Genomic DNA, 27,481 nt, shown 5'->3' with positions numbered 1-27,481 from the left:
ATATTTACTGTCACAAAAAGGAAATGATAAGTTTGTGTAAAGACTAACAAAAACAGAACAGCGAGGCCAGAAATCACTGAGCAAAACACCGTTGACAACATAGCCATGTAATTACTGTGAGCTGAGAGAAAATGTGCACAGTTACAGTATGTACATCAAATCCCCAGAGGGTCGGGATCTGCAGCCACGACTCAGTCCTCAGTACAACATGCAGTCTGAAACAAACAAGGAAGTTATGGATTGTGCTGTATTATGTACGTGTTTCACAAAATCAACAGAAAGCAACGTGACAAAAATAGTGGGACGATGTAAACTGTTCTAATACATTCCTCGATAAAAAATTCACTACAAAAGCCTGGAAACCTTTGTACTAAGGTCACACAATCTCTCCAGTTTTTGTCGGAAATATGGCATTTTGAAAATGTGTAAATGCACACGTTGATAAAATAGTTTGATATTTTGGGAAGTCCTTTTATTTTTGCATTTTCTTTAGAGGATTAGCCTAGCTTAGCGGTAAATTGCTAGCATTGCTTTGAACAAATATGAAAATAATCCATGTACTAGCCTCAAAAGCCCACAGAGTAACACAAAACATCACTCATGACCTAATTTGTTCACACAAAAATGTTAAAATGACAATTTTATTGCAGTGGTTGAAGTGGCATGATGTGTTAGCATCAGAAATACGATTAGGGCTAGCTCTTCCAACCTTTTAAAAATCTTTCATTCATGGCACTAAATGAGAGAATAAAGTTATTTCTAAAATGCAGTACTGGTTCTATTCCTGTTGTTTAAAATTGGGTTCTGAAAATTAAGCTAAGTTGATTGGATATTGGTATTTATACTCAACTTTCTGAGTCATCATCAATGACATGCGATAATCCTAACTCTACTTTTACAGAAATACTACATGTTGTGTCAGGAAGGTCATTATTGTTACTGACTGCAAAGACATGGCTCTGTTTTGATATCATAGAGTAACGTGTTATAGTTACTTTCCATCATCAACAAGAACTTACAGGATAGAAATGAGCATAGCATTAAACTATTTGATTAGCAGAAATGCTAACAAAGATTTTGGTCAGTAGGATCAGTAAAAACCTACTGAACTTTTTAAGAAAGTAGTATTTCCATTAAATTTAAATACAATTTGAACTGAAACCAAATGATCTCAAGTCTACGGAACATTTGAACACACGGCACAGGGACAACAACACACGGTCCAGCTCCTGTAACCTTGGTACAACTTATAGATTGAGCTTGTTGACCACAGACTCTGTTTCTATCGTCTTGAAGCAACTGGAACTAAACACTTAACGAGCTTTGGCATTTTGGGAGAAACAAAAGTGCACAATTGTAAGGAAAAGGGGTATGCTGGATGTATATAATACGACAAACAAAGGGCATCGTGAAAAATAACAAAACTGGATGCAGCCTTATTGTTTTAATGTCATTTTTATCTCAACTTGGCTTTTGTAATATCACATTTCCCAAAATATCACAACTATTCCTTTATGGCTGATTTCATACCAAATAATTTCCCGCCTGGGCAAAATCTGTTTAGTCTGGGTGCATGGGATCTTACAGGTCCGCCTTTGTCCATGTGCAGATATAAGGAAGGCTAGCGCTGTCATAATACTACAAACCTTTACGATCAAATTTAATAGTGTGGCCACATGTTATACTGAAATTATAGGGGAAGGTTTCAGCAGCTCATCGAAACCAACTTAAATCATCTTTTGGAGATGCAGTGCTGCAAAAGTGTGTTTCAGTTTGTGTGATAGAGTCGCAGGTGATCACAGGGCTGACTTCACATGCAAGTCTTTGTAAGATGCATGTTCTGCAGGTAAATCCTTGTGGCTGTGCATGATTCTTTCTGCACGTATCATGTTAAAAAAGCGTTCAGGACGTTACCGTGTCGGGTCGGCCACACAAGGCTTCTCTCAGTCATAAACCAGAATCACATGGGCTTAAAAAAAAACACTGTGCATTAATGAACATAATAAAGCCAGTAGATGAGGTTGAAGAGGGAGAAGGCAGAGGGGAATATAATCCGTGACCATCTGTCGATGGCATTCACATCAGTGAGGTCTGGGATTTTGATTTTGAGCTGCGAGGACCGTCTTTGTAGACGGGTTTTCTTAAGATGTGCGTTCCTGTCCAGGCTGTGGCGGACCGACTCGCGTGACCCGCTTGGCTTTCTGTACTGGATAGCTGAGTTGTCGAAGACCATGGAGGACGAGTTGTGGGTCTCGCTCAGACTGGTTGTTATCTCGTTCCCTCCCACCTCGTTGTGGATCTCCAAGGTTGTCAGCAAAATGTTCCCCTGGGAGTCGACCTAGGACCGACAAACAGCAGCGATGTTTAAAACAGGCTACAGCGACTGACGACACATGTGCAGCACGCATCGGTTCCCCGGGGTCGGTCTCCTCTCGCAGGCTGACAGTTTACAGCCTGGGAACCAGAGCGACCTTCAAAGGCAGGTTTTTCTGTCCCAAAATTAAACGTCTTCTCACAAATCAGCTCAAGGTTGGACTGGCTGGCTTTAATACTAATGTAGTGACAACTATTGATTCCCGCACAAAAACAGATATATCATTCAGACCAGTTGAGGCACAGGAGGAACACAGATATAAAAAGGTGACCACAAGGCATGAGAGGAGGTGAAAAAGTGAATATTTGTCTTGTTTTTTTGGCTGTGGTTTTACAGATCAACCTCGGACCTGACATACACTGTGTCTAAAAATGAGCTCAGGTCTGTGTTACACGGACTCTTTTAACAAACTGCAGAGAGTGGATAAAAACTCTCTCCAGTCCTCATACAATTCTTAACCAAAAAAAGAAATATTTCTACATGATTCATGGTCAAATAGACCACAGGACAACAAGGATACGCCTGACTGCTAAATCCTGTAAACTGATTTAAAATGTAACTCATGATTTTTCATGTTTTCTATAGGTATTCACCTAATGACATTAATGATGGAATGGTTTGATTGCACTTACTGGATAGCATGTTAGCAACACAGACATATAAAGACATTAAAAAAGGGCAAAAATACGACAGTGGGAAAGGCGGGCTAAGCAGAATGTACTCGTACGGTGAGATGTTTAGAGAAATGGTTGTGATGACGTGTTACTTTGTTAAATGAGGTCAAACTTTGCACTGCAGCAGCAAAGTTTCAGCCAGAGGTTTCACAGATGTAACACAACAGGCAGTGACAGACACTCACCCGTCGTGAGTGACGACGCCCTTGTACCTGATTGGACAGTTTAAGAGACGAAGACTTGCAATTGCCTCCTTCCAGAAAGGACTAGCCAGGAAAAAGACAAACACAAACCCTTTTGTCTGAGATTCGGTCACCTAAGATGCTCACAGAACATCGGAGTCAGGAGTCAGAAAGTCACGCAGTGTGGACTGGTTAAAGCTGTGACTGATGATTAATTAAAAAAAAAAAACATCTGTAGGATGTATTGATCCAGTCACATTAAAAATCACTGTCTCCCATCTTATCCCTCAGAATCGGCTCATCGTTATCCTTGATTTGACGATCATCCTGGCATCAAATGTAGGAAAAAAGGAGATCTTTCATGGTGTAAATTGTTCTGATCAGCCAGAAATTCCACAGACTATTGAAAGCCATGGTGTTAAGCCAGAATGCAGTTTTTGAGTTATCAACCCCAGTGCTTGTTTCTACTAAAGCTGAGGTTTTGGCTTTGTACTGTGACTCTTAGAGCTGATTTGGGTGAAAATGTCTGAATTAATGAAATTATGAGGAAAATGGTGTAAAATCTCTGAGGAGCTTAAAGTCTGAATACATTCATAGTATGAGATATATGGTTTCATTAAATATGTTAAAGCTAAATGTGCACAAAAGACTCTCAATGTTCAGGTGGGAATCTGTAGGGATCCACCCCTACAGTACTGCTAGGGGTGGATCTGAACGCATGGCCACTGGTTTGTGACCAATCAGTAACAAGGCAGACACATCCTAAAGCACACCCTGATTAATCCTCTACATGTTCCAGTTCGAATACAGAGTTTCAAGGAATACTTGACCTGAGAATTAAGACTGTAAAAATGTTTACTGGAGTCAAAGATCAAGACAGAATTCGGATTCTTTTCACACAAACTGCTGTACGACTGGTCTTCTTATTGCAGTTAGCAGCTAGAGATACTCCCACACAGTTAAATAGGTAACTTTCAGATGATGTGAGTGATGACGCCTACTTAAATAAATCACTGCTTGAAATGGAATCCACAAAAAAAAACCAACCTGAACCACGATAACGCTGCATCTCGGCACCGAAAAGCCAAAACATAATGACTACAGATGAATTACTGCAATAATGTTCATTATCATTATTGTAACAATGCTGCATGGTGACATTTCCCAGCAGCGGTTTTAATGTAACGGCTAATTCGTGTATATTTGTGTGATGTCCAAGGAGAATTGCTCCACATGGTTGATTTAACAGCTATAAGCACTAAAAGTTGTTAAATTTCAGCCTCGCTTGTTAAAAGAAACACTGCAGTTGTTTTTTATGAACCTTCTTGATGTTTGGAAATAATTCTCACCTTGGGCCTGTCAAATTTACTGCGGTCATTATTTGCCTTCTGCGCCCTTTCGGCCAGCTTTTTCTGCATCTGAGGACCTCGGCCAAAGAAGATGTAGTTGACGAAGGCATATTCCAGCAGAGCCAGGAAGACGAACACGAAGCAGCCCATCAGGTACATGTCTATGGCTTTGACGTAGGGGATTTTGGGCAACGTCTCCCTCAAATGGGTGTTGATGGTTGTCATGGTCAGCACAGTGGTGATCCCTGGAAGAAAAAAAAAATCTGTTTCCACAGTACTAAAGGAGGGCTGAGAATCGATCTCTAAAATGACCATATCCAGAAGAATACCGTGAACCCAATTTTTTGTTTTCTGAAAAGCTAAAAGTCGTCTGTTTGGGTGATGCTGAATATTCTGAACTTGGATGAATTACAACTCACATGACAAGCAAACAGACTCAACAAACACACTGTAAACTCTCTCAGTAGTTTGCGCCATCTACAGTAATGCTCCTGTGTTGTTTCTGTGTCTCCATGAAGGCTCACCGACCTGGACGGTGTGTCTATTTCTGTCGATTCAGGCTTACATAATTAAAACAAAAAATGTTGCACTGTATGGAGTGTGTGGGGGAGTCAAGAGCGCCAGTGGGTACATGGCATCGATTTCTGCATAACAAAGGGACGAGCAAGATTCTGAACACTCTGAGAGCTCAGAGGAGATGGTTACTCAACAAACCCCTTGAAATACTGCGCAGTGCTGTCCCTGAGAACACAGCAGGTAAAAGTAGATGGACAAAATAAGAAGTGATAATCATACAAGATGATAACACTTGCTGTACACTATTGTTCATGTCACAGGGGTAGGAAAGTAATGGTGAAAAAAAAATATCACTGGACTCCTCAAGATGGCATCTGCCCCTAATAAACTATAAAATGTGGCAAAACAGGAGTGTAATTTGAACAGATGATTTTAAAATCCTGTGTTTGCTCAACTGAGCTCTAGTTCTGGTGTTAAATCCAAGAAAACTGGCTAATACAGACCCGATCAAACGTTTAAGATCCCTTGAAAAATGGCAAAAAGTCATATTTTGCATGTTTGGATCTTAACAAGGTTCCAAGTAGAGCTTCAACATGCAACAAGAAGAAATGGGAGTGAGACACAACATCTTTTTGAGCATGCAATTTATTGAAAACAACGCTTCAACTGCAACATGCTGTTTTACAGTTGATCAAAAGTTTAGCACCACATGCCTTTAAAAAGCCAAATCTGTGCAAAAATGTGGATTCATTGTCATTTTCTGACATGTAGTAACACAGTCATGATGTTCTGTTCACAAAGGCAAGAAAATGTTTCCTTTTTTGAACATGGTCGGGTTGTTGAACTGCATAAGTAGGGTCTCTGGCAGTGCGGCATCGCTGCTGAGGTAGGACACAGTAAGACAGTCATTTGGAATTGCTTAAATCAGACGTTCCCAAAGTGTGGGGCCCGCCCCCTAGGGGGGGCGCAGAGCCATTGCAGGGGGGGCGCGTCATGAAAAGGGAAAAAAACCAAAAACAACAACGCTTGGACACTGCTAGCAGGGCGCCCACACAAAGGCAAAGCAGGAGATGAAGCATCGCTGAATATGTTTCCAAACCAACTTCATTCTAAGCCAAAGACTAGAAAATATGGTGAAGCATGTCTGCCCTTTGGCTTCACCTGCACAAGTGCAGAGGTAGGTCTCCCTGCAGGATTGGTTTTCCTTTTGTCGGGAGCAGCACTGGGCTGTTTAAATCACGGACAAACAGGATCCCACTTTCGTGATTTTTAGTTCACAAACACTTGTTGTAATGACTAACTACTCCTGACATTTTGGAAATGTTAGCTCTTTATACAGTAAAGTTACAGCTGGATACAAATAATATCAGGCTGATCCTGCCACAATTTGTTCCCCGGTTCAAATAACGGACAAACAGCATCCAACAGTTGTTTATGTTTTTGAACCCATTTTGCAGAGGGATTTTTTGAAAAATGTATTGATAGTAATGTTGAATATTATTACAAAGAAAAAAACAACTACATGTAAAATAATTACACCGTGATGCCTCTGCCTTTCTAAATGGAGGGACAGTAACTGCTTGTAAAACCTGCAGATAGTCAGATTAACAGTATTTCGTCTCTATCTGCCATTCTGCAATTCATCTCATGTAAACAATAACGTGGCGCACAGCGTGACGTGAAAAAAGGCACATACCTTTGACATTGCATGAGGAACTCTGTATTCCTCATCCAGTAAACGCAAAAAAGGAGTTTTAAAAAATCTCCGTTCTCGGTGATTCGAAACGCCGTTTACGTGTGGACGAAACAGCTGCGTTTTCAAAAACACCCCTGTAGGTGTGGACGCAGCGTAAAAGACTTAGTAGTTTATTTTCTTACTACCTGTAATTTATTGCAGATTACTTGTATTTGCTTAATTGTTTACTAAATGTTTGAGGTGTGAAATAAACCGCAATGGAGCAAAATATGGGTGTGTGTGGTTGGAGGATGTGTTCGTGCGTGCGTGCGCGCGAGGGGGGGCGCGAACATTTTTCTTGTAAAACAAGGGGGGCCCAGCAAAAAAAGTTTGGGAACCACTGGCTTAAATGATCCTGAGGGTGATGGAACAAAAAGTCAAAATTTCATCAGCACTGAGCCAGAGGATCTAATTGGCTGTCCGTTAAGCACTGGACAATCCTCAACCCAAATTAAGGCCGTTACTGGTGTCGACTGCAGCCCCATAACCATCAAACGGCATCTGAGACTGAAGGGCTTCAAAAACAAAATACGTCTTCAAAGGCCTCATCTCCTTAAACGCCACAGAACTGACCATTTGGACTTTGCAAGAGAGCATCAAACATGGGACATCGAAAGGTGGAAGAAAGTTTTATTGTCTGATGAGAAAAAACGTAACCTTGATGGTCCTGATGGTTTCCAACGTAACTGGTATGAAAGGGAGATCCCACCTGAGATGTTTTTTACGTGCCACAGTGGAGGGGGCGCCATAATGGTCTGGGGTGCTTTTTCTTTCAGTGGAGCTTCAAGAGGTGCAGGGGCGTCAAATGGCCACTGGCTATGTCCAGATGTTGAAGAGAGCATCCCTAATGAGTGAGGGTCATTGTCTGTGTGGTAACGCCTGGGCTTTTCAACAGTACACAACGCCCTCAGATCTAAATCCCATTAAGAACCTTTAGGGATGGAGAAGTTTACAAAAATGGACAATGGAGTTCCAGACAGTAGATGTCCTTCGTGCGGCCGTCTTCACCACTTCCAGAAATGTTTCCACTCACTTTGTGGAAACGCTCACATCAAGCATGCCGCAACAGATTTTTGAAGTGGTCAACAGTAACGGTGGAGCTACTCATTACTGAGATCCTGTTTGGAACTTTGAATTCTGTTTTGGGGGGTTTACGGGTTTTTTTCGGAGGTGTGGTCCTAAACATTTAATCAGCTGTAAAACAGCCTGTTTCAGTTTAAGCGTTGTTTTCAATAAATTGCATGCTCAATTTTTTTTTGTTTCACTCCCATTTCTTCTTGTTGCATGTTGAAGCTCTACTTGGAACCTTGTTAAGATCCAACCATGCACAATATGATTTTTTTTTAACCATTTTTCAAATGGTCTGGACTGTTTGAGAATTATTTTTTTTTAAAATGTGTATATCCTTCTGGGATGTGCATATTTTTTTTGCATTAAAAGTATATATATTTTATTACACCTTTCTGAATGACTCATAAAACTCCATACGCTTCAGACATGTTTTTCCGCTCCTCATGTATGAAGCCTGTTAAGTAGCCCAGCTAATTTGGTTTTGCTCAGGATATTCACACCACCCACCAAAGAGAATGGAGACCTGTAATGAATCACCGCTGATTGATTTTGTAAAGCACAGGAGTAGGGATGCTTTCTAACTTGCATTGATCTGACAGCGTCCCAGACAGCAGTCTTCTCAACGAGGAGGCGTTACGGCGGAGTGAGCCGACTCGTGCGTTAAATGACGAGGTCTGAGCCAGCACAGGGGCTTCCAAATCCAGCTTCCCACCAGACTTCCTAAGATGTACTACATTCATCTAATCACAGCATATGCTCAAGTGAGATTTTATTATTGGTACGTTAATGTGCTCTTCCTTACGCGGACTTGACTGAGAGTGCACCAAAGCTGATTGAGGATTTCCATTAAGGCAAATATTCTAGCAGCGATCAATGCAGTTAGGGAGGTATGGTGTTATACAACGGTGAATGGTTTCAGCCCTAGAAGCCAGTGGAAAGTGTGAGTCTTGAGATCCAGTTGAGTCTCCTATTACACCACAATGCAGAGGCTTCAAACAGACTGAAGGAAACGCACAGCTGTGATTATTTGTTCTTCTTGAATCTGTTGTTTATCTGTTCAAATGTGACACGTGGGAGGAACTCACCAGTTTAGTTTTGAATGCATAATGCCTCACCAGGACTATTCTTCTTTGTTAGTGCTACTACAGAATCTTTGTGAATGCTTTCTTTTACATAAATATTCTTTAAACAAACCAATTTTTCATTCCCACACAAGCCAATTCTTTCAATATTTTCGCGGTCAAGATTCATCTGGTCCTACATTTGACACATTTATAAGTCAGACAGATGGATACTGAATGCATAATGTTGATGTAAAATAACTGTAAGTAACCAGTCACAAATCCATCCTCTACTTACAGAATCGCCACTTTGATAATATCACAGTTTAGTGTTACTTTCTGGTTTCCGGCTTTGGCACAGAGCTGGTCACTGTTCACAAGTCTTAGAAAACACAGAGTGCGTGTAGATTAAACTACAGTCCAGAGGTCAACTCACTGCATTGGAAAAATCATACCTAATGCAACTCTGGCAGCTGAGGCGTCATAATTTATCCAGAACGACACCCAGGACAAGATGGTGATGAGGATGGAGGGCATGTACGTCTGCAGGATGAAGTATCCGATGTTTCGCTTCAGCTTGAAGCTCAGAGACAGTCGAGGGTAGGCACCTGCAGGACAACACATCAGGTAAAAATCAGGCCTCTATAATTCAGGAGAAACATGGGGATGCCTTCCCCTTTGATTTGGTTTCTGTGGTGATGAGCTCATCAACTGTATTTACACGTGAACTGCAGGCAGAAACGAGACACTGTCCACATTCTCGCATGATGCAAACAAACAAAACTTTGGGGAAAAGGGTGCCGGAGACAGGACACGTGAAGCCCACTTGCTCAGGAACGTTACAAGCAGGAAAAAATATACCAACCCTTAGACTTTATACTTGGGATCTGGCAAATTAAAGACATTTAATATCTGCTCCAACTTAGACATTTAGGTTTTCACATACAGCTCAACCAGGTAGTATCATGAAAATCTCAGGGTTGCAGTGCATGAGTGAAAAAGGACTTATTAGAGAATAATTTGCATGTTTCCATTAAGAATTTCATATAATATCAGAATCGATGAAAACTGTTCATGAGTAAAAGTAGTTGTCATTATTTACAAGTCCCTATGAATGTATATTTAAATATAAAGTACTCAGTTTCTTAGTTTGTTCCCTTAATCTTAGACAAAGATTAAGGGAACAAAAGCTATCTAAACCTACCTGCACCAAGTAAAAACTAAGTGGCCCTTAAACCTAATAGCTGCCATTCATTAACTACGTTTTCTGTCTGCTTATTTTTGACTAATATTCTTTTTTTTTGATAATCTGAAACATTTCAGTGTGAAAAATATGCAAAAATGAGAAATAAGAATATGAAATCAGTCACATCTAAGAGGTTTCAAGTAAACCTCCTCACAGTCTGCTCATTTATTGTACAGTAGCGTCAGTATATTTAACGAAGCCACACAAAATGTTACCTTCACACCATAAATATTTTCAGAGTTACAGACGCTTCAGGGGGATGGGGTGGGTTGAAGTTTGGAGCTTTTTAATTTGTTATTTCTCCCAGCATTTTTGAGCCCTCCAAACTTCATAAGTACTCGGACATATCCACATTTTCAGGGTTGAACAACACATTTAAGCTGTTAAAAACTGCAATTCTACATGAAGACAAAATCTTTTGCTGCTGTTCAGTATGATTTTGTCCTATAACCAACTGTGAGCATCGATATTTTGGGATCTGTCATAGTTTAAAGAAACTACAAAAGTTTGGTGTCCTCGATGTAGAGGGACCGAGACAAGTATTGGTGACCTTGGATGTTTGATACATTTCCAGTAATTCATGGAGTAAGCGACAAAAAGTGCATTCTGGGTAAACTCTCAAGGCGCATATCACCATGGCTGCTTAAAATAAAGTCTCCTTTTTTCCCTTCATTTTGATACCAGGATACTTTTCTCGCCACGATTGATTCTGTTTAGTTTTATAACAAAATAAGTATCTGAGAATGTGCACAAAACTTTGTAAATGTAAAGGCTCCTAGTAGACAGACTTATGCCAAAAAGTTGATTCTGTTCATCTGGACGTTGCATTTTCAGCAGGAGAAACATTTCGTCACTCATCCAAGTGACTTCTTCGGTCTCAGCTGACTGCAGGTTTCCCACACCTTATAAACAGTATATTTGCATAATGACTGAACTAGCACCACTGACGAACAACGGGCTGTGAAGTCAGTTTCTAGATCATTAATATGTAAATTGTCATGACGATCAATCAACAAGCACTGATTTAAGACCATTGATCAATGACAACTGATTAATGGCCGTGAGTACCATTCACAGGGAGTTGGGGAATTTATCTGGATAACTGAGCATGCATCAAGACACACACACCTCTGGTATCGATTTCAAAATTCTACATCGCCTTGTTCTCAAGTGATCCCGATCACAAGATTTTCAGAAAACATAACCTCTGACCTTGAGGTCATCACTGAGATTCAGACTTATCCAAGATTTTTAGTACATGCACCTATTTGAAAATCCTACATTGCCACGTTCTCAAGTTATTGCATTCACAAACCTATTGGTCCATGTCCCCCACAACAATACCCCATCAGCCTTTTACGGCTGAGGGGTAAAAGTTATGTGTCAATATGTGTGCACATTCTTAAAAGGTTATATGTATATTAATTTTTAAATATCTCAAAACCTAGACAGAGATAAAAAAAAGTATTTGTACACAAACACACAGTGTATATGTACAGATAATGAGAATTTAAAACACACACACGCGCGCGCACACACAGGCACACACACACAATGAGAGGATGTTGAGAAGAAGTTAAAAGCATCTGCAGACACTCCATTTATTAGAGTTTATTGTATCAGAATGTGACAGTGATCCTAATGAGCTCTAATAGGTTTCTCTACATTATCTGTATAGAAACGCTCGGACAGTAGCCATCCTACATGTCATTAATTCAGCAGTGAGGATAATCACTGTTTTGATGCCTCTGAGTTGTTGTTGTATTATAGGAGAATAATTCATGCTGCCAGCACTCTGCCTCATGAATGCATTATTTTGCTGTATGCAACAGCCCCCATTCTTTATCAACAGCATCAAGAACAAAATGGAGGTATGATGCAAATATTGCACTTAAGGAAGCTCAGTGCATCTCTTAATTTCAAGCAATGGGAATATAAAGTTTAACAGATCTGGTCATTGCATGAAGGACAGTTTATCATCCTGACTCGGCTCAGATACATAAAAAGAAAAGTGAGTCAACACCACAAAAAGCAGGTTATTTTCTACTTTTTTAGGCCCATTAGTAGCACTAAGACCCTTCACCCACTGTACCTTTACAGGCATGTTTGAACTAAATAGACAGTCCAGGTTCTTGTCTAAGTGCAATCAAATGCATCATGGGAGATTGCAGACATTCTCATGTCAGACTTAGTTTAGTTCCAAATTCTCAACCTGCACTCTGTGTGTCTTCAGCCTGAGTTACAAACCGGAGGATTATTTTAAACAGGTATGTGTTTAGTAGGCAGCAGAACTTTTAGTACATGAGGCGTCCAGAACCTGCAAACGGCCACTTCCACCTATGGGAGGAAGCAAGCAGTCCTTCTGCAGCAGCGTGCAGCTCCATCTAGTTTTAAGGCAGCAGTTTTATAGAATGTACCGTAAAAACAGCCAGTCATGAATTAATATACTGGGACGTCTCAAGATTGACGACAGGTAACAGAACACAACCTCGGCAGAGTCTTACATCTCTGCAGTTCAGGTGACAGATTCATCTGTGACGCTGCACATGTTTTAAAGTCTTATTCTTCTGTTTTAATCTGGGATCACTGATTATTGGATGAAGTGCAAGAATGCATCTGAATGCATCTTGATGGAGGTGTGTGAGACGTGCTGCTTTTACATTGTTTGCTGAGCACACGTTGTGCCAAACTCTTAATACAAGGCAAGGTGTTTTTATCTCAGTTATAAGCTATTTTCACTGAGGTTATTTAACACTATAATCAGGGACAACAGATCTGAACGCGAGCATGCACCCTCTAAAATGTTCTTTCATGGATTCAAGAAGAAACATTAAAAATGTGAGTGCCATAACTTGCCTGTGGAGAAGACTACATTCCTGGAAACCAGTTTGTAGTCCACTATGGAGAACTGAGGGAGCTCAATGCGTTTTACCCCGGTCACAGCAGTTTCTCCTCCTTTCCAGTAAAACTCTATATCATCTGTTGTGTAACCATCTGCAAGAAAAGAAGTCACATGATGTGTCCTTAACAGCGGAAAAGTGAATCTGTCTCATTTCACTGGAAGTATTTTTATATCCTTAAGAGAAATCAGGACGCCCGGTAGCTGTAACTGATTTAGAGTAAGTCTCATGAATCACACAGATCCTGTAAGTGCTGATTGCATGAGATGTGAATCTTCATGGGGATGTGTGTCAGTGCAGACAGACAGGCTGATACCAAATGCATGAGATCCATGACCGCCAACAGTTTTATGGCAGCACGGACAGCCGAACACGTCATCTAGACTGATGAAGCTGGACTAATCATTACGGTGCTCCACTATGGAAATCACTGTCTGCTCAGCTCAGAACCTCTCCGTGCAGACGAAGTCGTTTAACTGGAGAGGGTGCAGCGAGCAATCTCACTGGGATATGACAGATTAATAAATCCAGAGCAATTCAGCAGCCTGTGCAGTTTTTGTCTCCACCCGATGACTGAACATTTTTTATGAGAATTACGGCGCTGTTCATATTTTTAAGTGATGAAAAAAGTCGGGCTGTCTGCTGTATTTCTTTACAAAGCACAAGATGCAGGGCTTAAACTTACAACTCTCAATTTCCAGAGTGCAATTCTGCTCGTCCAGCGGGTATCGCCTCAGATCCATCATGCAGGCCGCCGTCGTCGTGATTCTGAGTCAAAACAGGAACAAAAGAGAGGTGACCTCGTTTTAGATTCAGGACAGCTGTTAGAGCAGAGGATGGTTAGGAGAAATGCGTTCCATCTGAGGAAGATGCAAATGGCATCCATTTTTTATTATTAATTGATTAAAGGAAGAAAAACAAACTTCCTGCCAATTACTTCCACTCTCATTTCCAGACTCTTCAGACTTGCACATTTACACTGAGAATCCAATTCTGAGTTAGTCCACACAAACGTATGACAGCAGTTATGAGATGCGACTTCCTGCATTAGCATTAAATTGTGTTGAAATGCAGCTTAAATTGCTTCAACAAAACAAATAAAGCTTTTTGCCACTTCATGAATCTTGGGCAGTTTGGAGAGCTATGCGATGGTGTAAAAGCCAGATGCAGCCAATAAGCACCGGAGATGGATTGGTAATTAATTGCAGAGAGTATTATGTATATTATGAGAGGAAGCCTATCATGTATGAATATTAACAAGAAAAATGACCTCTAAGTCTTTGTCCACAGCCAATATGTTACTTATGTGAAATAACTGACAAATTCTTATATTATTAGAAACATGACAGAATCAGCATGAAGAAATTGATCCCAGCATATGAGCTGATCTCAGTGGTTCAGCCACTGAAATCCTACAAATCCCCAATCTCTTATACGGTGCATGTGCAAGCCACTGCACAACCAGCCACAGCTGCTTCTTTTCATGCTGTTTGTGACTTAACGTCATATCTGCTGTCACTGATGCAGCTCTGCTCTGTGCTGGAGTCATACTGCTACTCTCCAAAGAGCTGAGAACAGAACTTGACCGGCTAATATAAATTCCTGTGGTTAAAACAACAGTTTTCCTTTTTCAACAGTGGCTGAAATAAAGGCCCGTTGCAAATAATATTTGGTTAAAAACACCCAGAATCTGGTGGAATTACTGCACTTGAAAATCCAGCCTCTCCTCAATTGAGGAGCCCCACTTTAAATGTTGGCCTTACAGAGACATGTTTTTCAAGACGGGAAGAAAACTGAAGCTCGTATAAACTGATGAATAAAGAATACAAGCCTACCCTGAAAGGTCAAGCTAAACAGCAGTTCTTACCTGAGGCCGTAGAGAACAGTGCCATCCGGGTGAAGTCGAATCATCCGGTTCTTTACTGTGACACCATGCACAAAGGACTTCTTGTCATTGAGAAAATAGGTGTCTGGGACCCAGAGCTGGTCTGCTACTCTGTTGTCTAGTGTCAGGTTGAGAGGGATCCCTGCATAAGCCAGCCTCTTATCTCTCCAATACTGCTGGAAGTACATAGTCAGCGTGTAGTCCTGTGAAATGTAAAAGAGCACGGTCATGTAGCTATGCTAAGTCAGAGAAGTGGATAGCATACATAACAGGAGGCAAACACCATCCAAACTGTAGCCAGGATTTCTAAAAAGGATTTCAAGTTTAGCGCTTGATTTGTGCAGCCCGCAGGTCTGGACCGATTTTTTGGTCACAAAAACGATATTTATAGAACTGTCAGTCTGCTCTGGGTGATCGTATTTCAGGACCTCCCTTAAAAAGAAACCCTTCTCAGCTGTTCTCTCTGCACAAGACTGACACAAGCCCTCAAACTATAGATTTCCATTACTACAAGCCGTGTCAACACCGTGTTTCAGCTTAGTACTGACCACTTTTTTTTTTAGATAGCATTGCATATTACCAGCTATACATACAAAGGCATCCATAATTTAGTGAGCATTCATTTGCAGCTAGCTCCACGAGTTAATCCATCAAACACAAAAGCTTTTTCAGCCCTTTAATGGAGCTCTTTACTAGCTCGCTTTGCTTTGTTCTGCTGACTTATGTTCTCCTGAATAAATAAAACAGGAAATAAACAAAAAGTTGACCACGCTCGGTGGTATTTTCTCTCTCTACGCTGAACTAATTATTGCTTAGGATGGTCTTTGTGGTGTCACGTTATAAACTGCTGATCTGATCGCAACAGATGAAAGAACTGCATCTTTTTTTACTTTGTATACAAAGTGCAAAGAGATACCTGGGTTTTGGAGGACTGACAAATAATAAGCTTGTTTTGTGTATGTGATTTGACAGTATATTATAATGCAGCATGGATTCCAATGAATAATTCAGTGTGTGTGTGTGTGTATAATCAGAATAGATATTCATTTCAAAGAGCTGCACAGTCGTTACTGTGACTGTGTGAGGCTTTTTCATTTGTTTGCCGTACAGGAAACATTTTTAACTCGTCAGGTTCTGGGTGTAGGTTCTGTAGTGAACTGTGGTGAGTTAGATTTCAGAAAATCCCTGGCTTGCGAATTGACTGTTTTATTTTCTGAGATGCCTTCACCCTCCCAATTCTCTTTCACCCCCTTGCAAACAGAAGATGCCCTCATTATGCTTCCTCCCACAAGCAGCAGAGCTGTGGGATGGGTGAATCAGCTTTACACAACAGCTCTTCTACTACAGCGATGGTGCCCCTCTACCAACACGCTCCCTCCATGTCTGGACCACAGCTATTTTAGTCTCTTTGAGATCTTCAGATCTCACAGCTATCCTTGACTACTTTAAACAAGCAGCTCAGAAACAAATTCATACCACATCACTCTCGCTGTACATGCTGTACTGTACGCCCTCGAGCTCCCAGCACCCAGTGTAACCTGCAGGCTCCCTCAGGGATCTATTCTAGGCCTCGGCTAATACCCCACAGAGGCTTTTCAGTTTGTGTACAGTCAAACAGCCACACTGGAGGGCAGCGTAGTCAACTCTTGTCCAATGAAAACTCAAGAAAGAGACCCAGATGCCAGATCATGTCACAATTCACTTGTTTGGAGCAAAAAGACTTTGTACACTGTTACAGGCTGGTAGGCCTTCCAAATGTGAAACACCACCAGTGTTTAACTAGTTGTACTTTGTCTCCTTTAAAGATTATCATCAAAGGTTATGTTTACATATTACATATATAATGTTTAATTAATGAAAAAGATAATAATGTGCCACAATACATGCAACAACTAGTTAAATTCAAGGTTAGAAATCTGATTGTAATTGGATTAATCAATGCATGAGGACTGTGCTTTCTGGCTGCACGGCATGTGGTCACAATGTAATGGTACATGATTATGTACCATTTACGTATTTCCTTTATGCTGGCAATGTTTTCATTGCAGCATAAGTTTTGATTTTTTTTATTAAACATGTGACCCTTGTCTTCCTTCATCGGTGTCAGTCAGGCCCTCTGGAGGGAAATGTTGCCCACTCTTTGTACAAAGTAGCGACTGTTTAAGCTCTTAAACTCCAGGCTCAGATTTGCCTGTGGAAGCCATCCAAACAGGATGTGAGACAGAGCTCCTCATTAATTAGACCTCCCTTAAAAACAGAATCAAACACCGCGAGCAGTTTAAGACTTTACACGTCTGAGGAACGAAATAGTTTCAGTAGATAATTTCTTTTTGGACGATCACGTTCCAGATACCAAAGAAATTTTTATCTTTATCTTCCACTTGGTAAAAACTTTGCTGGCCATTCTTTTGTTGCTAAAAATGGGCATATAATTAAAGTTGAACAAGTCATAACATAATTTATATTTTAATCTGAAGACTCACTAGTATAAGATCAATATTGTGAAATGGTTTTACAATTAAATTGTTAAATTCTAATGCAACTTTACTCATATTTATCTTTATCAAACAAAAAGAACTTTGATAAATACATTTCCCAGTTCTATCAGAGGCACTTATGTCCACTAATAACAGATCGTTAACAGAGGTTGTTGGGGGGGTGGAGGGAGCTCTGGCAGTTGTCATCAGATAGTAAAAAAAATCTTTATTCAATGGCCACGCTGTACATGAGTAATATGGCTAAATGAATGAGTGGTTGTGCAGCAGGAAAAAGCTAATCAGCTATTGGAAGTGCAGAATCTTATCAGAGTTAAGATGAAAGCAGTTAAAGTAAGCCTGTCATGCTTTTCCTGGTGGATGCTCGTACTAAGCAAGTGAATGTGAAAGTAATCTCCGTGAGTTCAGACCTCAAACTGCTCTGAAGAGATCCACCTGTCTACTCATCGTTCCATTATGGTGGGCAGTCCACTGGCAGCTTGGACTGCCGTCCACTGCAGAGAGAATCTATTGTCAGATGGGGGAAGTATCTAAAATTTGTGGTACAACCGGTCTCCATAGGCTACTCCTGCTTTTGCTGTTGGGCCACCAAGCATCTATGGAAAAAGTTCTAACATACAAAGACAGTTAAAGGCACTGAAAAGTGTCCACTACAGCCACTGTTGCTACTTTCATTGCTGTTATTTTATTTAAAAAAAAAAAAATCTTTTTTGCGCTTCTCCCTTTCCAGGTGAATTCACTTCCTGGTCAACTAATCAACCAATCAGCATTCAAATGATGCCCAACATCATCCACATAAGTCACTGTGCAGCTGGGATTTTGCACAACTGCACAGATCACGTGTCCAGTGGTTGAAAATCTCACAAGTGGGCTCCCTGTAAGCATATACCTCTGGGAATGGACGCAAATGCTGTACTTTAAGGTTATGGCTACAAACACATAAGCCCCACCCACCTGCTATTCAAACCTTCTATTTGCAAGAAACAGTCAATCATAAGCTACTCTACTAAATCATAAGACTCAATCAGCTTAAAGGACAATACAGAATTACGACTCAGCAATACTGCAGCAGTACCTTACTCTACACCACTGAGGTCATAATATGCCAAACACTTTGTCACTGACAGAATCTACCAGCAAAAGTTCTCAAAAAGTTCTCAAAGATCATTCTACGGAGGTTTTCAAAATGTTGGCGTCATACGATGACTCAACTCATGATAAAATGCTTAAAATACCTGCAATGCTTGTCACGTTGGTTTGGGTTTGAAGGGTGCTATTGTTTGCTGTCAGATATCACGTAGACCACAAGAGACATAAAGGTGCTTGTTCTCAGCACCAGTGAGTAAATGAGGCCCGGTGGGAGGTTGAGACTGTTGTGTCATTTTTGGCTCGGAGCGATCGCAGTCTCAAACTCAGACACGGTTAATGTGTGCCAGTCAAACATCGTCTACGTCATCCTAACACCAGGATGTCTGCTGGGAGTGCAGGAATGGCAGTCTGAGAATCTCGCCCCGTGCAATCGGGGGGCTTTTCATCACTCCATGAGACAGTTAGGTGTTCCCAGTAGGTTTCCAAAGTGTGCTAGATGTGTTTTACAAACTATCCATTTAATAGTTTCATCCTCTGTATCCTCCCACGCTGTAGCAAACAAGCCGTTCAATAAATGATTTATTCGTTGTGCTGTCAAAAATCTCGTACTATTACATTATGAAAGAAAAGCTGTTAAATAGCTGCTTTTGTGGAGGGGAGATATAACCATGCTTTAAGTCATTTAAGTGTCTTTGGTGAATGTGTAGACACATTAAGGCCTAAAAACATAATGGATCATCCCAACATACATCTCCAAAACGTCAATAATAGACAATTAAAGGCAACAAACATGACAAAGAGCCTGAAATGTATTAAATCACACAATGTGTTTTATGTACGTTGTGTAAATAAAACACAACAGAGCACAACAACATCGACATATTATGAAAGTGATCTGAGCATACAGCAGAAATAGGGTATTAGTGACTTCCCACCAGATTTAGCTTTACGTTTAACTGCCTTTTGATGCTGGCCAGGCAGCATAAAATGATTTTTCCACAGTAATGTGCAATTGCAGCTGAAAACAAATGGTGAAGTTTTATACATGTGATCGCTTCATCGTGCTGGGATCACAAATGAAAAATAAAATCTGTAGGAATTTATAAAAGCAGGAAGTAAAATCCAGGCAGGAATCATGAGAAAAGGATCTATCAAAATAAAACAGGAAGCAAAATAAGACATAAACTCAAACAAGAAGAGAGCGAAACACAAGGGATCACAGAAGCATACAGCACATGGACGGGACGGAGGGAAGCAAAGGCAGGGAAACAATAATGACAACACAAAGACCACGACCACAGTGCATGAAGCTACGTCTCAACCCACTCACACGTTTTCATAAAACCACTGGTGCAGCATTCATTTGCCTCGAATGGTAATGCCCAGCAATGGAGGCAACATGCTGCCATCGCTGACTGGCAGACAGGCTTCCAAAAATGCACTGCACACACTCAGGTCCCAAACAATAAAACCGCCAAGTCTGAAGTTGATCTGATGAATGGTTTTTGGAAGAACAGACAGACACACAGACAGAGATTCATGCTCTATTAGCAAAATTAAAAAAGAGGAATTACACAGTGTCTTCTGTTGGTTCTGCGGTTAACTATGAGCCATTTTAAATGAAAAGAAATTTAAAGAGCTCTTCACACACTGTGAAACTCAGTGATTAAAACATTTATGAGACCTTAAAGTAAAAAAAACAAAACAAAAAAACCCCAAACTTGGGTGATCTTGGTCTTTTCGATGCTTCAAACTGACTCTCATTTAGTTTAACCTAGAATTACGCTCCCAAAAAGCCCTTGAAGTTCTATTTTTATTCAAAGCGTCCAGTTAGAGTGGCAAAAACGGCCTTTATATTCCACTGAATGCAGCACAGTGTGAAACTAAAGAGAACTACCTTAGTATTTGCTGCTGAGTTCTTCTTACCTTCTGAGTGACCTGAGGTTTTTTACGATGTTTTATAGCTGACTTATTAACTAAGCCCTTCAATATAAATCTGGGAGAACATCTGTTTTGTAAGGGTAACACTTCCTTCAGGCAGAAGGTGGATAATGTTAAAGTGTCAAAAAGGATGGGAGTTTTAGGACATGATGAATTCATTTTCCAGCTGACTCATGCGGAGGATACCGAACAAATGTGTGACTGCACTGGTCGGAGGACCCGCTGTGCACGCACAGGTGCTTTTCTGCAAAGTGTAAGAGCTCTTCACATGAAGGAGTGATAGCTCTAAAGGTTGTTCCTGGAGTGCACTTGTGTGCAGTGAGACGCCGCGCGGAGGAGGCTATATTAAAAATAATGACAGAACTGAAGTGGACACAGAGTAATCTTAATTTCCCTCTAAAAATAGAGGAAAGTCAGAAAAATATTAATAATCTCATCTCCTAGACAACAAGCTCTGCAGCTCGCCCACACAGTCTATAACGGGCCAAAGCCTCGTGTGACTCTGGCTGTTTGAAAGCTGCCAGCACCTTTCTGCTCTCCACTCCTTCTCAGAGGGAAAGATGGCGAGTTCTACTTTTGTCTTTGTAGGTCACCAAATTTTTTTTATCATGATTTTTAAATCAGAATTTGACACATTAAAAATGCCTACCATTTTCCACATATAAAAAACAGGGAACAAAAACTACACAAAAAAAAAAAAAAATTAAGAACAAAGCAGATGTTATGACTGACACAGCTGTACCTGTTCAGCTGATCTCCATCCCATAATTACAGATTACAGGTGGCTAGCTCATTCATTGCTGGGAAATAAACCCTCCATCTCTCTTTCTCATGTCACCCAGTGTGTGTTGAGGACTGCACCATTCACACCTCCGCTGTTCCATCTGTGCCACAGAATTAGCATTATAACGGGTGGATGAGCTTACATTAATCGACTCCATAAGCATCCAGCTATTCCTAAAAGTTAAGAGAGAAAAGAGCTTGAGCCAGCCGTGTGTCTATAACCTGCCTGTGTCGGAGTGTAAGACACTGCGGCAGGAGAAACTAATTGCTAGCCATTGTTTTAGGTCCTCTGAGCATCACTTATTGGTCTATGCCACTCTTTTTTTTTTTTTAAATCCTAGTTAAAGTGGAACTATATTGTCCATTTCCAGCTCTGTTTTTCTATTCTTGGACTCTACTAGAGTAGTTTTGTATGCCTTTTTTTCTTATACTGTACCTCAGTGCAGCCCCTCAGTTCATCATCTGTCTGAAACAAGCTTAAAGTCTGAGCTTTTCCCTCACAAATATTAATTGTACAATCATCACACCACATACCATTTTCAGAAACGATATTGGAGGCATAATATTAGCCTGAGTCTCCAGACTCTTTCATGCTGACACATGTGCTCAATTTGAATGTGCTCTTATCTGCGAAGACAACAAGTACTGGTGGTGGACCTGTGAGTTCTGGAGTTCTCTGGTTAATGCCAATTGACCTGCACTGTGCTGGTCTGTGAGCACATGTCCCACGAAAGAACTTTGGGGTCTCATGCCACCCTCACGGAGTCTGCTTCTGATAGTTTGGTAGGAAAGATGCACATGAGTAGCCGGCTGGAGGTCATTCTGAAGTGATCTCTTGTTCCTCTCATAAAGAAGCAGATACTGGGCCTGCTGCTGGGTTGATGCCCTTCTACGACCTGTTTAGCTCTCCTTATATAATAGCGTGTCTCCTGGTATCTCCTTCATACTCTTTAGACTGCTGGGAGACACAGCAAACCTTCTTGTGTTGGCACATATGGATGCCCTACTGAAGGAGCTGGGAAACTTATGCAACTTGAATAGGGTCCAGGTACCATTTCATCATATTAGCAAAGAACAATAACCAAAAAGATAAACTAGAGAAAATCAGTCAGTAAAGAGGGTTTTGTTTTTCGAGTGGGGTGGCCTTGTTGTCACTTCTCCAGTACACCTGGTGTCACAATGGTTTGGACCAAAACAGATTAAATGGACTCACAAAACTTTGTTTTCTAACTGGACAGATTCATATCCCTGAACTTTCATGGACTTTGTGTTATGCTGCAATGAGTGTTCCCTAAAGTTTTTCATCAGTATTGTTTCTAATGCTTAGATGGATGACGTGAGCGATCACCAAAACCAATCACCTGTTCCTTGATCATTTTCTTTCCAAAACGGCAGCAATCCAACTGTGCTGGCTTTGCCCAAAAAGGCATTGATCTGTTGATTATCACAGCAGGGTGCGATAGGTGCTACTAGACTGCAGATAATTCACAGAGACATGAGTTTCCGGTTTCTCGGTACAATTGATAGGGAAAGAGAGCCCTGCCATTAACAGCACCTTGGTGAAACACATGAAGATAGACGTGCACTGCATTGCAGGTTTAATCTGTCGGTTTTCACACTCTTCTTCTCTTAGAGTACTATTCTAAGCGCAGCACTGCCGATGGTCTCCGATTTACTAAATGCAGTCTCTGATCCTGTAAGCAGATTAAGAGCTGCTCCAAATAACACAGCAAACACACCTTTAAAGTAACCAATTAGCAACACTGGCAGTCACATAAATAGCCTAAAGTAAAAGCTTCTTTCATTGTGGTTTGGTAATGCTCAGTAGGGATTCACACAGGGTGTTCCTTCAGCAAAGCGGTATAATAGATGACTGACAGTTTTCCTCTTCACTCAGAAAAAAATAGAAGCCCTTCATGATCTGAGCAGGCTCTGGACACGCCACTCGCCGGGCTGCCATTAGTGTTTGCTTCATGTTTCAAGCTGGAGTGACACGGCAGCTGTTATGGAAATGTCAAATTTCCATCACCAACCACTCACGATAATAATGCATTTCAGGCAGTGAGGCATTTAGCTGAAGCATTAGTTGACAAGCTTCAAGGATTTTGAATGCTTTTGAGTCACTTCATCATCTTAACAGGTTCCCCTACATTACTGATTGGTCGGAAATGCATTGTTTGGGCTCAGCTGACACTAAGAAGATATTTTTCAGCCTTGAATCTCTTGTAAAATATAGCATGGGCTTTGTGTGGCTATATTTAACACCTAAGTTTATTAAATTGCTCAGAGAACATCTCAAAAGGCTTTCGAAATGAGGTTAGAGCTGTTTAGAGGCTGACAGAGACGCAAAAGAGGCACCAGAAGACTAGAAGCGAGTAAAACTAAAGCTGCTACAGGTGCAGGAAAACAGTGGAAATCAGGCTGTATGTTTGAACATGATGTCCTGCTCATCAATTTATAAGCTAATGATTCCAAAAGTTTGTTATACTTTAAATTTACCATGTAATAACTGCACGTAACATTAAATTGCCTCTCAGTCTGTTTACAACCTGCACGTGTCAGGCTATAGGACACTGCAGCAGGAGAAACCTACTGCTGCTCAATGTATCTGCTCCTCTGAGTGTTGCTTAATTGTATATGGCACTTTAAGAAGGAATTTTTTTGCTCATTTCCAGTTTCACATTTTTATTCTTAGCCTGCACCAGAGTAGCTTTGCATGATTTACATTTCAAAATCATCCTTCTTTTTACTATACTAGAGTACTACTATGCATAACTGATTACCTTTAAAAGTTTTTAACGAAGGCCTTTTCACTGCATTGGTGTATGTTTTCCCCTGCATAAATGCTTAACTTGGCCTTGAGTTTGTTAATGGTCATGCGATGGCAGTATTTCTTCTTCACGTGGAACGGCAAAAATTCAATTGTACGTTTTTTAAAAATAGCAGCTGACTGATATTGAGCACTGCGAGCCCCCATCCCAAAAGTTCCTTAACCTTTAGAAAGTGCTGCCGTGATTCCTTTTTAAAAGTAGCTTTGTGGTCTTTTTACGTTTCTGATTTTATCTTTTTATTTTCTGGGCATTTTGTGTCTCTTTGCAATTGTTTGATATTACTTTAATCCCTTTGCAATCTTTTAGGCAGGTTCTCTGACCCATTGGGCTGCTGGTCCATCCATCCATCCATCCATCCATCTTCCTAACAAGTTATCAGGTGGTGGAACCAGAGCCTATCTCAGCTTACATTGGGTGAGAAGCTGGATATACTCTGGACATTGTGTCAGTCGATCACAGGGCTAACGCAGACACAACGAGGATCATTTACACTCACATCCATATTTTTGACCATACAAACTCTACCAAAAAAGGTCCCAACAGATGATGATCAGGTTCAAACTTAACTTTCTCGCTGTTAGGCGACATGGCTGCTTCTTCAGCAATCCATTCTTTGTATGTCTCAAACTTGAGACATATACTTTAACATCTCAAGTTTGAATCCAGCAGTGTGATGAACTGCAATGCTGTGTCTATATTTCAAGGGCATCAGTGATTCACTCTATCCAATCACAAGAGCCAAAAAGTGAAGTGTGAACCCTGTACAAGTCTCACCCTTAATGGCTGCCATCTAGCAATGTAGCATAAAACGAGGGAGCGACAAAAAGCAGGAGAATAATGCATCTTCGGTAACCAGAATTATGCCAGTGCTATAGACAGCCAGCAGTGGCACATAACTTGTGTCACAGTGTTGATTAGTGTTTTTGCATGCATGGTGAGAGCTACGGCATGTTGCAAACAGTCACACAATGCAGATGATAGCACAACAGCTGCAGTCAAATGTTTCAAATGTCATTGAATGGATGACATGTGCTTGATTTAGGACCGTGTTCCCGTGGGTTCAATGATGCACGTTCCTTTGAGAATTTGCGGATATTTTTGTCTGTCTCACAACTCAAAGACGTGAGTGTTTCTTTAATGCCTCGTGGAGACAGTGTCCCATCATTTTTTATCACAAGCAGAACATTTTTAACACAAGTGCCACTGGGACTGTTTCTTTTCTAGAGGTTTCCAGTTCCTCCAGCCTGAGGAGGAGATAACTCTGAACCCATCTGCATGCCTACAGCTACTAACACAGACAGTCTGATATGAAGAAGCTAAATGCTTTCATGCAGGATGGTCCGGGCAGACATAAACTCTCAAGTTAAAAGCAGGCGTGGTCTCTAATGCGGATATTATGTTTGGCCCATTAAGTGCTAAAATTCAGTTAACAGATCATAGATTTTCAGAGCTAATGACACTGAAAAATGATGTGTTTGTCTCTTTTTCTGTGCAACCAAAGGCTTACATCTAAGCAGCCAAACGCTGTGCTTATGTCCACAATAACTGGTGCATACATTATTAGGCTGGTGTATTATTCATCTGCAGTATAGAACACTGACACTGCTTAACAAAGCGCAGTATTTCTCCTGTGTATAAAACTGATTATTATATTTGAGGAGTTTTCAAAACAGATAAATTTAAGCTAACCACTAGTACACCATTAAAAATATGTTGCATGAGCCATTAGCAGCTCCTGCTTGCAGTTTTTTCCCGCTGGTATACAGGCAGCCATGACTGGATTACAATGGAGTCTGAGAAACAGGATGATTCTCAGGCAAGTTGCAGCTTCGTGGACATTTGTTTAAAGTGAACAATGATGATAGGGATTTAGAGATTGCATTGCATAAGAAGTGTCTGCACTGTGTCTGTCTTCGCCACTCTTGATTTCCAATGAAAATCCAAATCCAACACTAAGAAAGTCCAAGTTTTATCCCTGGTAAAAATCTAACAGTGCACTGTGTGTGAGTGTAAAACAGCCTCGCTCTGCATTTTCTTGATGAAACCACTCTATTTAACGCAACAAACTGAAACTAACTCACTTCCACAATAAAAATGTCTCAGCGAGCCACACTCTGCTGCTGTGTGGAGATGCATTAAAATGCACCACGGATACATTTCATCACACAGACTTGTCAGGACAGCATGTCAGGGGCTTTTTCCTCTCTGTAGCATGTGATCAGACATCGAGCCCTGTCAGCAGTTTAGAGCCCTGATAGATGGCGTAAAGGTGATAAACTGTACTCAACACATGCACACAGACACGGGCGCACACTTGCAACCAAGTAGCTTCACTATATTTGCATCATTGTTTAAAAGGAGAAGACACAGTAACAGAACTTACTGACCTTACTCTAACAGGACCACTAAGGCATCACTGCTACACGCACACAGCCAGTGACCCAGGATGTGCAACCACACAGCACAACTAGCTATAATCTAATTCAGCAGATGAACTGCACATTCTATGCAATACAGTTGCAACAACAGGCAATACGTTTTTGCTTTATAAAGGGCTGGTAATTAGCTGCTTTGATAATGCAATACTGGAGAGAGACGTCTAGCATGGTGGGGATGGTGGAGAGAAAGAACTTCATATTAACAGGAAGGCAACCATGTATACAAGCAGAGAAGGACATTTTTATGGGACAAATTAAACCACCTTCACATAAACTAATACGTGATCTACATTTGTAAACCTATATGCAATAAAAAGCAAAAAAGAAACAAACAAACAAAACAAATCTCTCCCCCATGGTTAAAACTTTAAACCTTCAGAATGAGACATGGGCTACTTTTCATTGGTTAAGAAAAGGAAGTCAAACACAGCCACAAATGGCTCAGATCTGAAGGAGGATTTGTGTGCTATACTTACCATGTTGACTTCTGACACCATGTCTATACTTGCCACGTCTATACTCATGCCAACAGCAACCGGTGGACCTTAAAATAGAGCAAAATAAAGTTAACTACGGATGAGCAATTCAGTCACATAAAACAGCAAAGAAACAGTGATAGTTATACCTCCAAAGTCTGGCCGAAGACGGATATCATATCCTTTGAGCAGTTTATCCACTGTCTCTTTGACAAAAGACATGTTCCCCGGTTCGTTGACGCTGAAAAAAGAGAATAACCCCCCCGGTGAGTTTTCCTGAAAGCGGACGCCAGGACTTTTAACCCCGCAGACACACTCACCTCTGGGCGCAGCACATCACGGCCACGACCAGCGGCACAGAGAGGGCGTCCAACAGACCTGTTCCCTGGCTGCCCCACATCCCTCGGGTGCTGTCTGGGTGCACAGCTGCAGTCA

At 40.9% G+C, this 27,481-nt stretch overlaps 1 protein-coding gene across 2 annotated transcripts; it reads right to left on the bottom strand.

Moving 5' to 3' along the window:
- gabrb3 (gamma-aminobutyric acid type A receptor subunit beta3) lies at nt 1–27,481 on the bottom strand. 2 transcript variants are annotated; one of them, XM_087836888.1, is made up of 10 exons: nt 27,367–27,481; nt 27,196–27,287; nt 27,047–27,114; nt 14,976–15,196; nt 13,794–13,876; nt 13,065–13,202; nt 9,418–9,570; nt 4,580–4,824; nt 3,234–3,314; nt 1–2,338 (listed from the first exon to the last, which is right to left on the bottom strand). In XM_087836888.1, exons 1-10 carry the CDS (start codon nt 27,444–27,446, stop codon nt 1,991–1,993), a joined length of 1,509 nt encoding a protein of 502 aa, XP_087693014.1. In that variant the 5' UTR covers nt 27,447–27,481; the 3' UTR covers nt 1–1,990. The 2 variants fall into 2 exon arrangements, with proteins under 2 accessions (XP_087693014.1, XP_087693015.1); XM_087836889.1 differs by lacking the exon at nt 3,234–3,314.

This window comes from Neolamprologus brichardi, chromosome 23 (genome assembly GCF_056152115.1).
Source record: "Neolamprologus brichardi isolate AB-2024 chromosome 23, ASM5615211v1, whole genome shotgun sequence".
Taxonomy (NCBI): domain Eukaryota; kingdom Metazoa; phylum Chordata; class Actinopteri; order Cichliformes; family Cichlidae; genus Neolamprologus; species Neolamprologus brichardi.
The sequence above is the reverse complement of the archived record's forward strand: the minus strand, read 5'-3'. Positions and strand labels throughout refer to the sequence as shown.

Bases quoted from the DNA above. Each gene is read 5' to 3' on its own strand.
- gabrb3 (XM_087836888.1), bottom strand. From the start codon at position 27,446: ATGTGGGGCAGCCAGGGAACAGGTCTGTTGGACGCCCTCTCTGTGCCG. The intron at 27,115-27,195 runs GTATAACTATCA...CTCTATTTTAAG, and splicing joins TCTTCGGCCAGACTTTGGAG to GTCCACCGGTTGCTGTTGGC. The intron at 9,571-13,064 runs GCAAGTTATGGC...GTTGTCCTGCAG, and splicing joins GAATGTAGTCTTCTCCACAG to GTGCCTACCCTCGACTGTCT.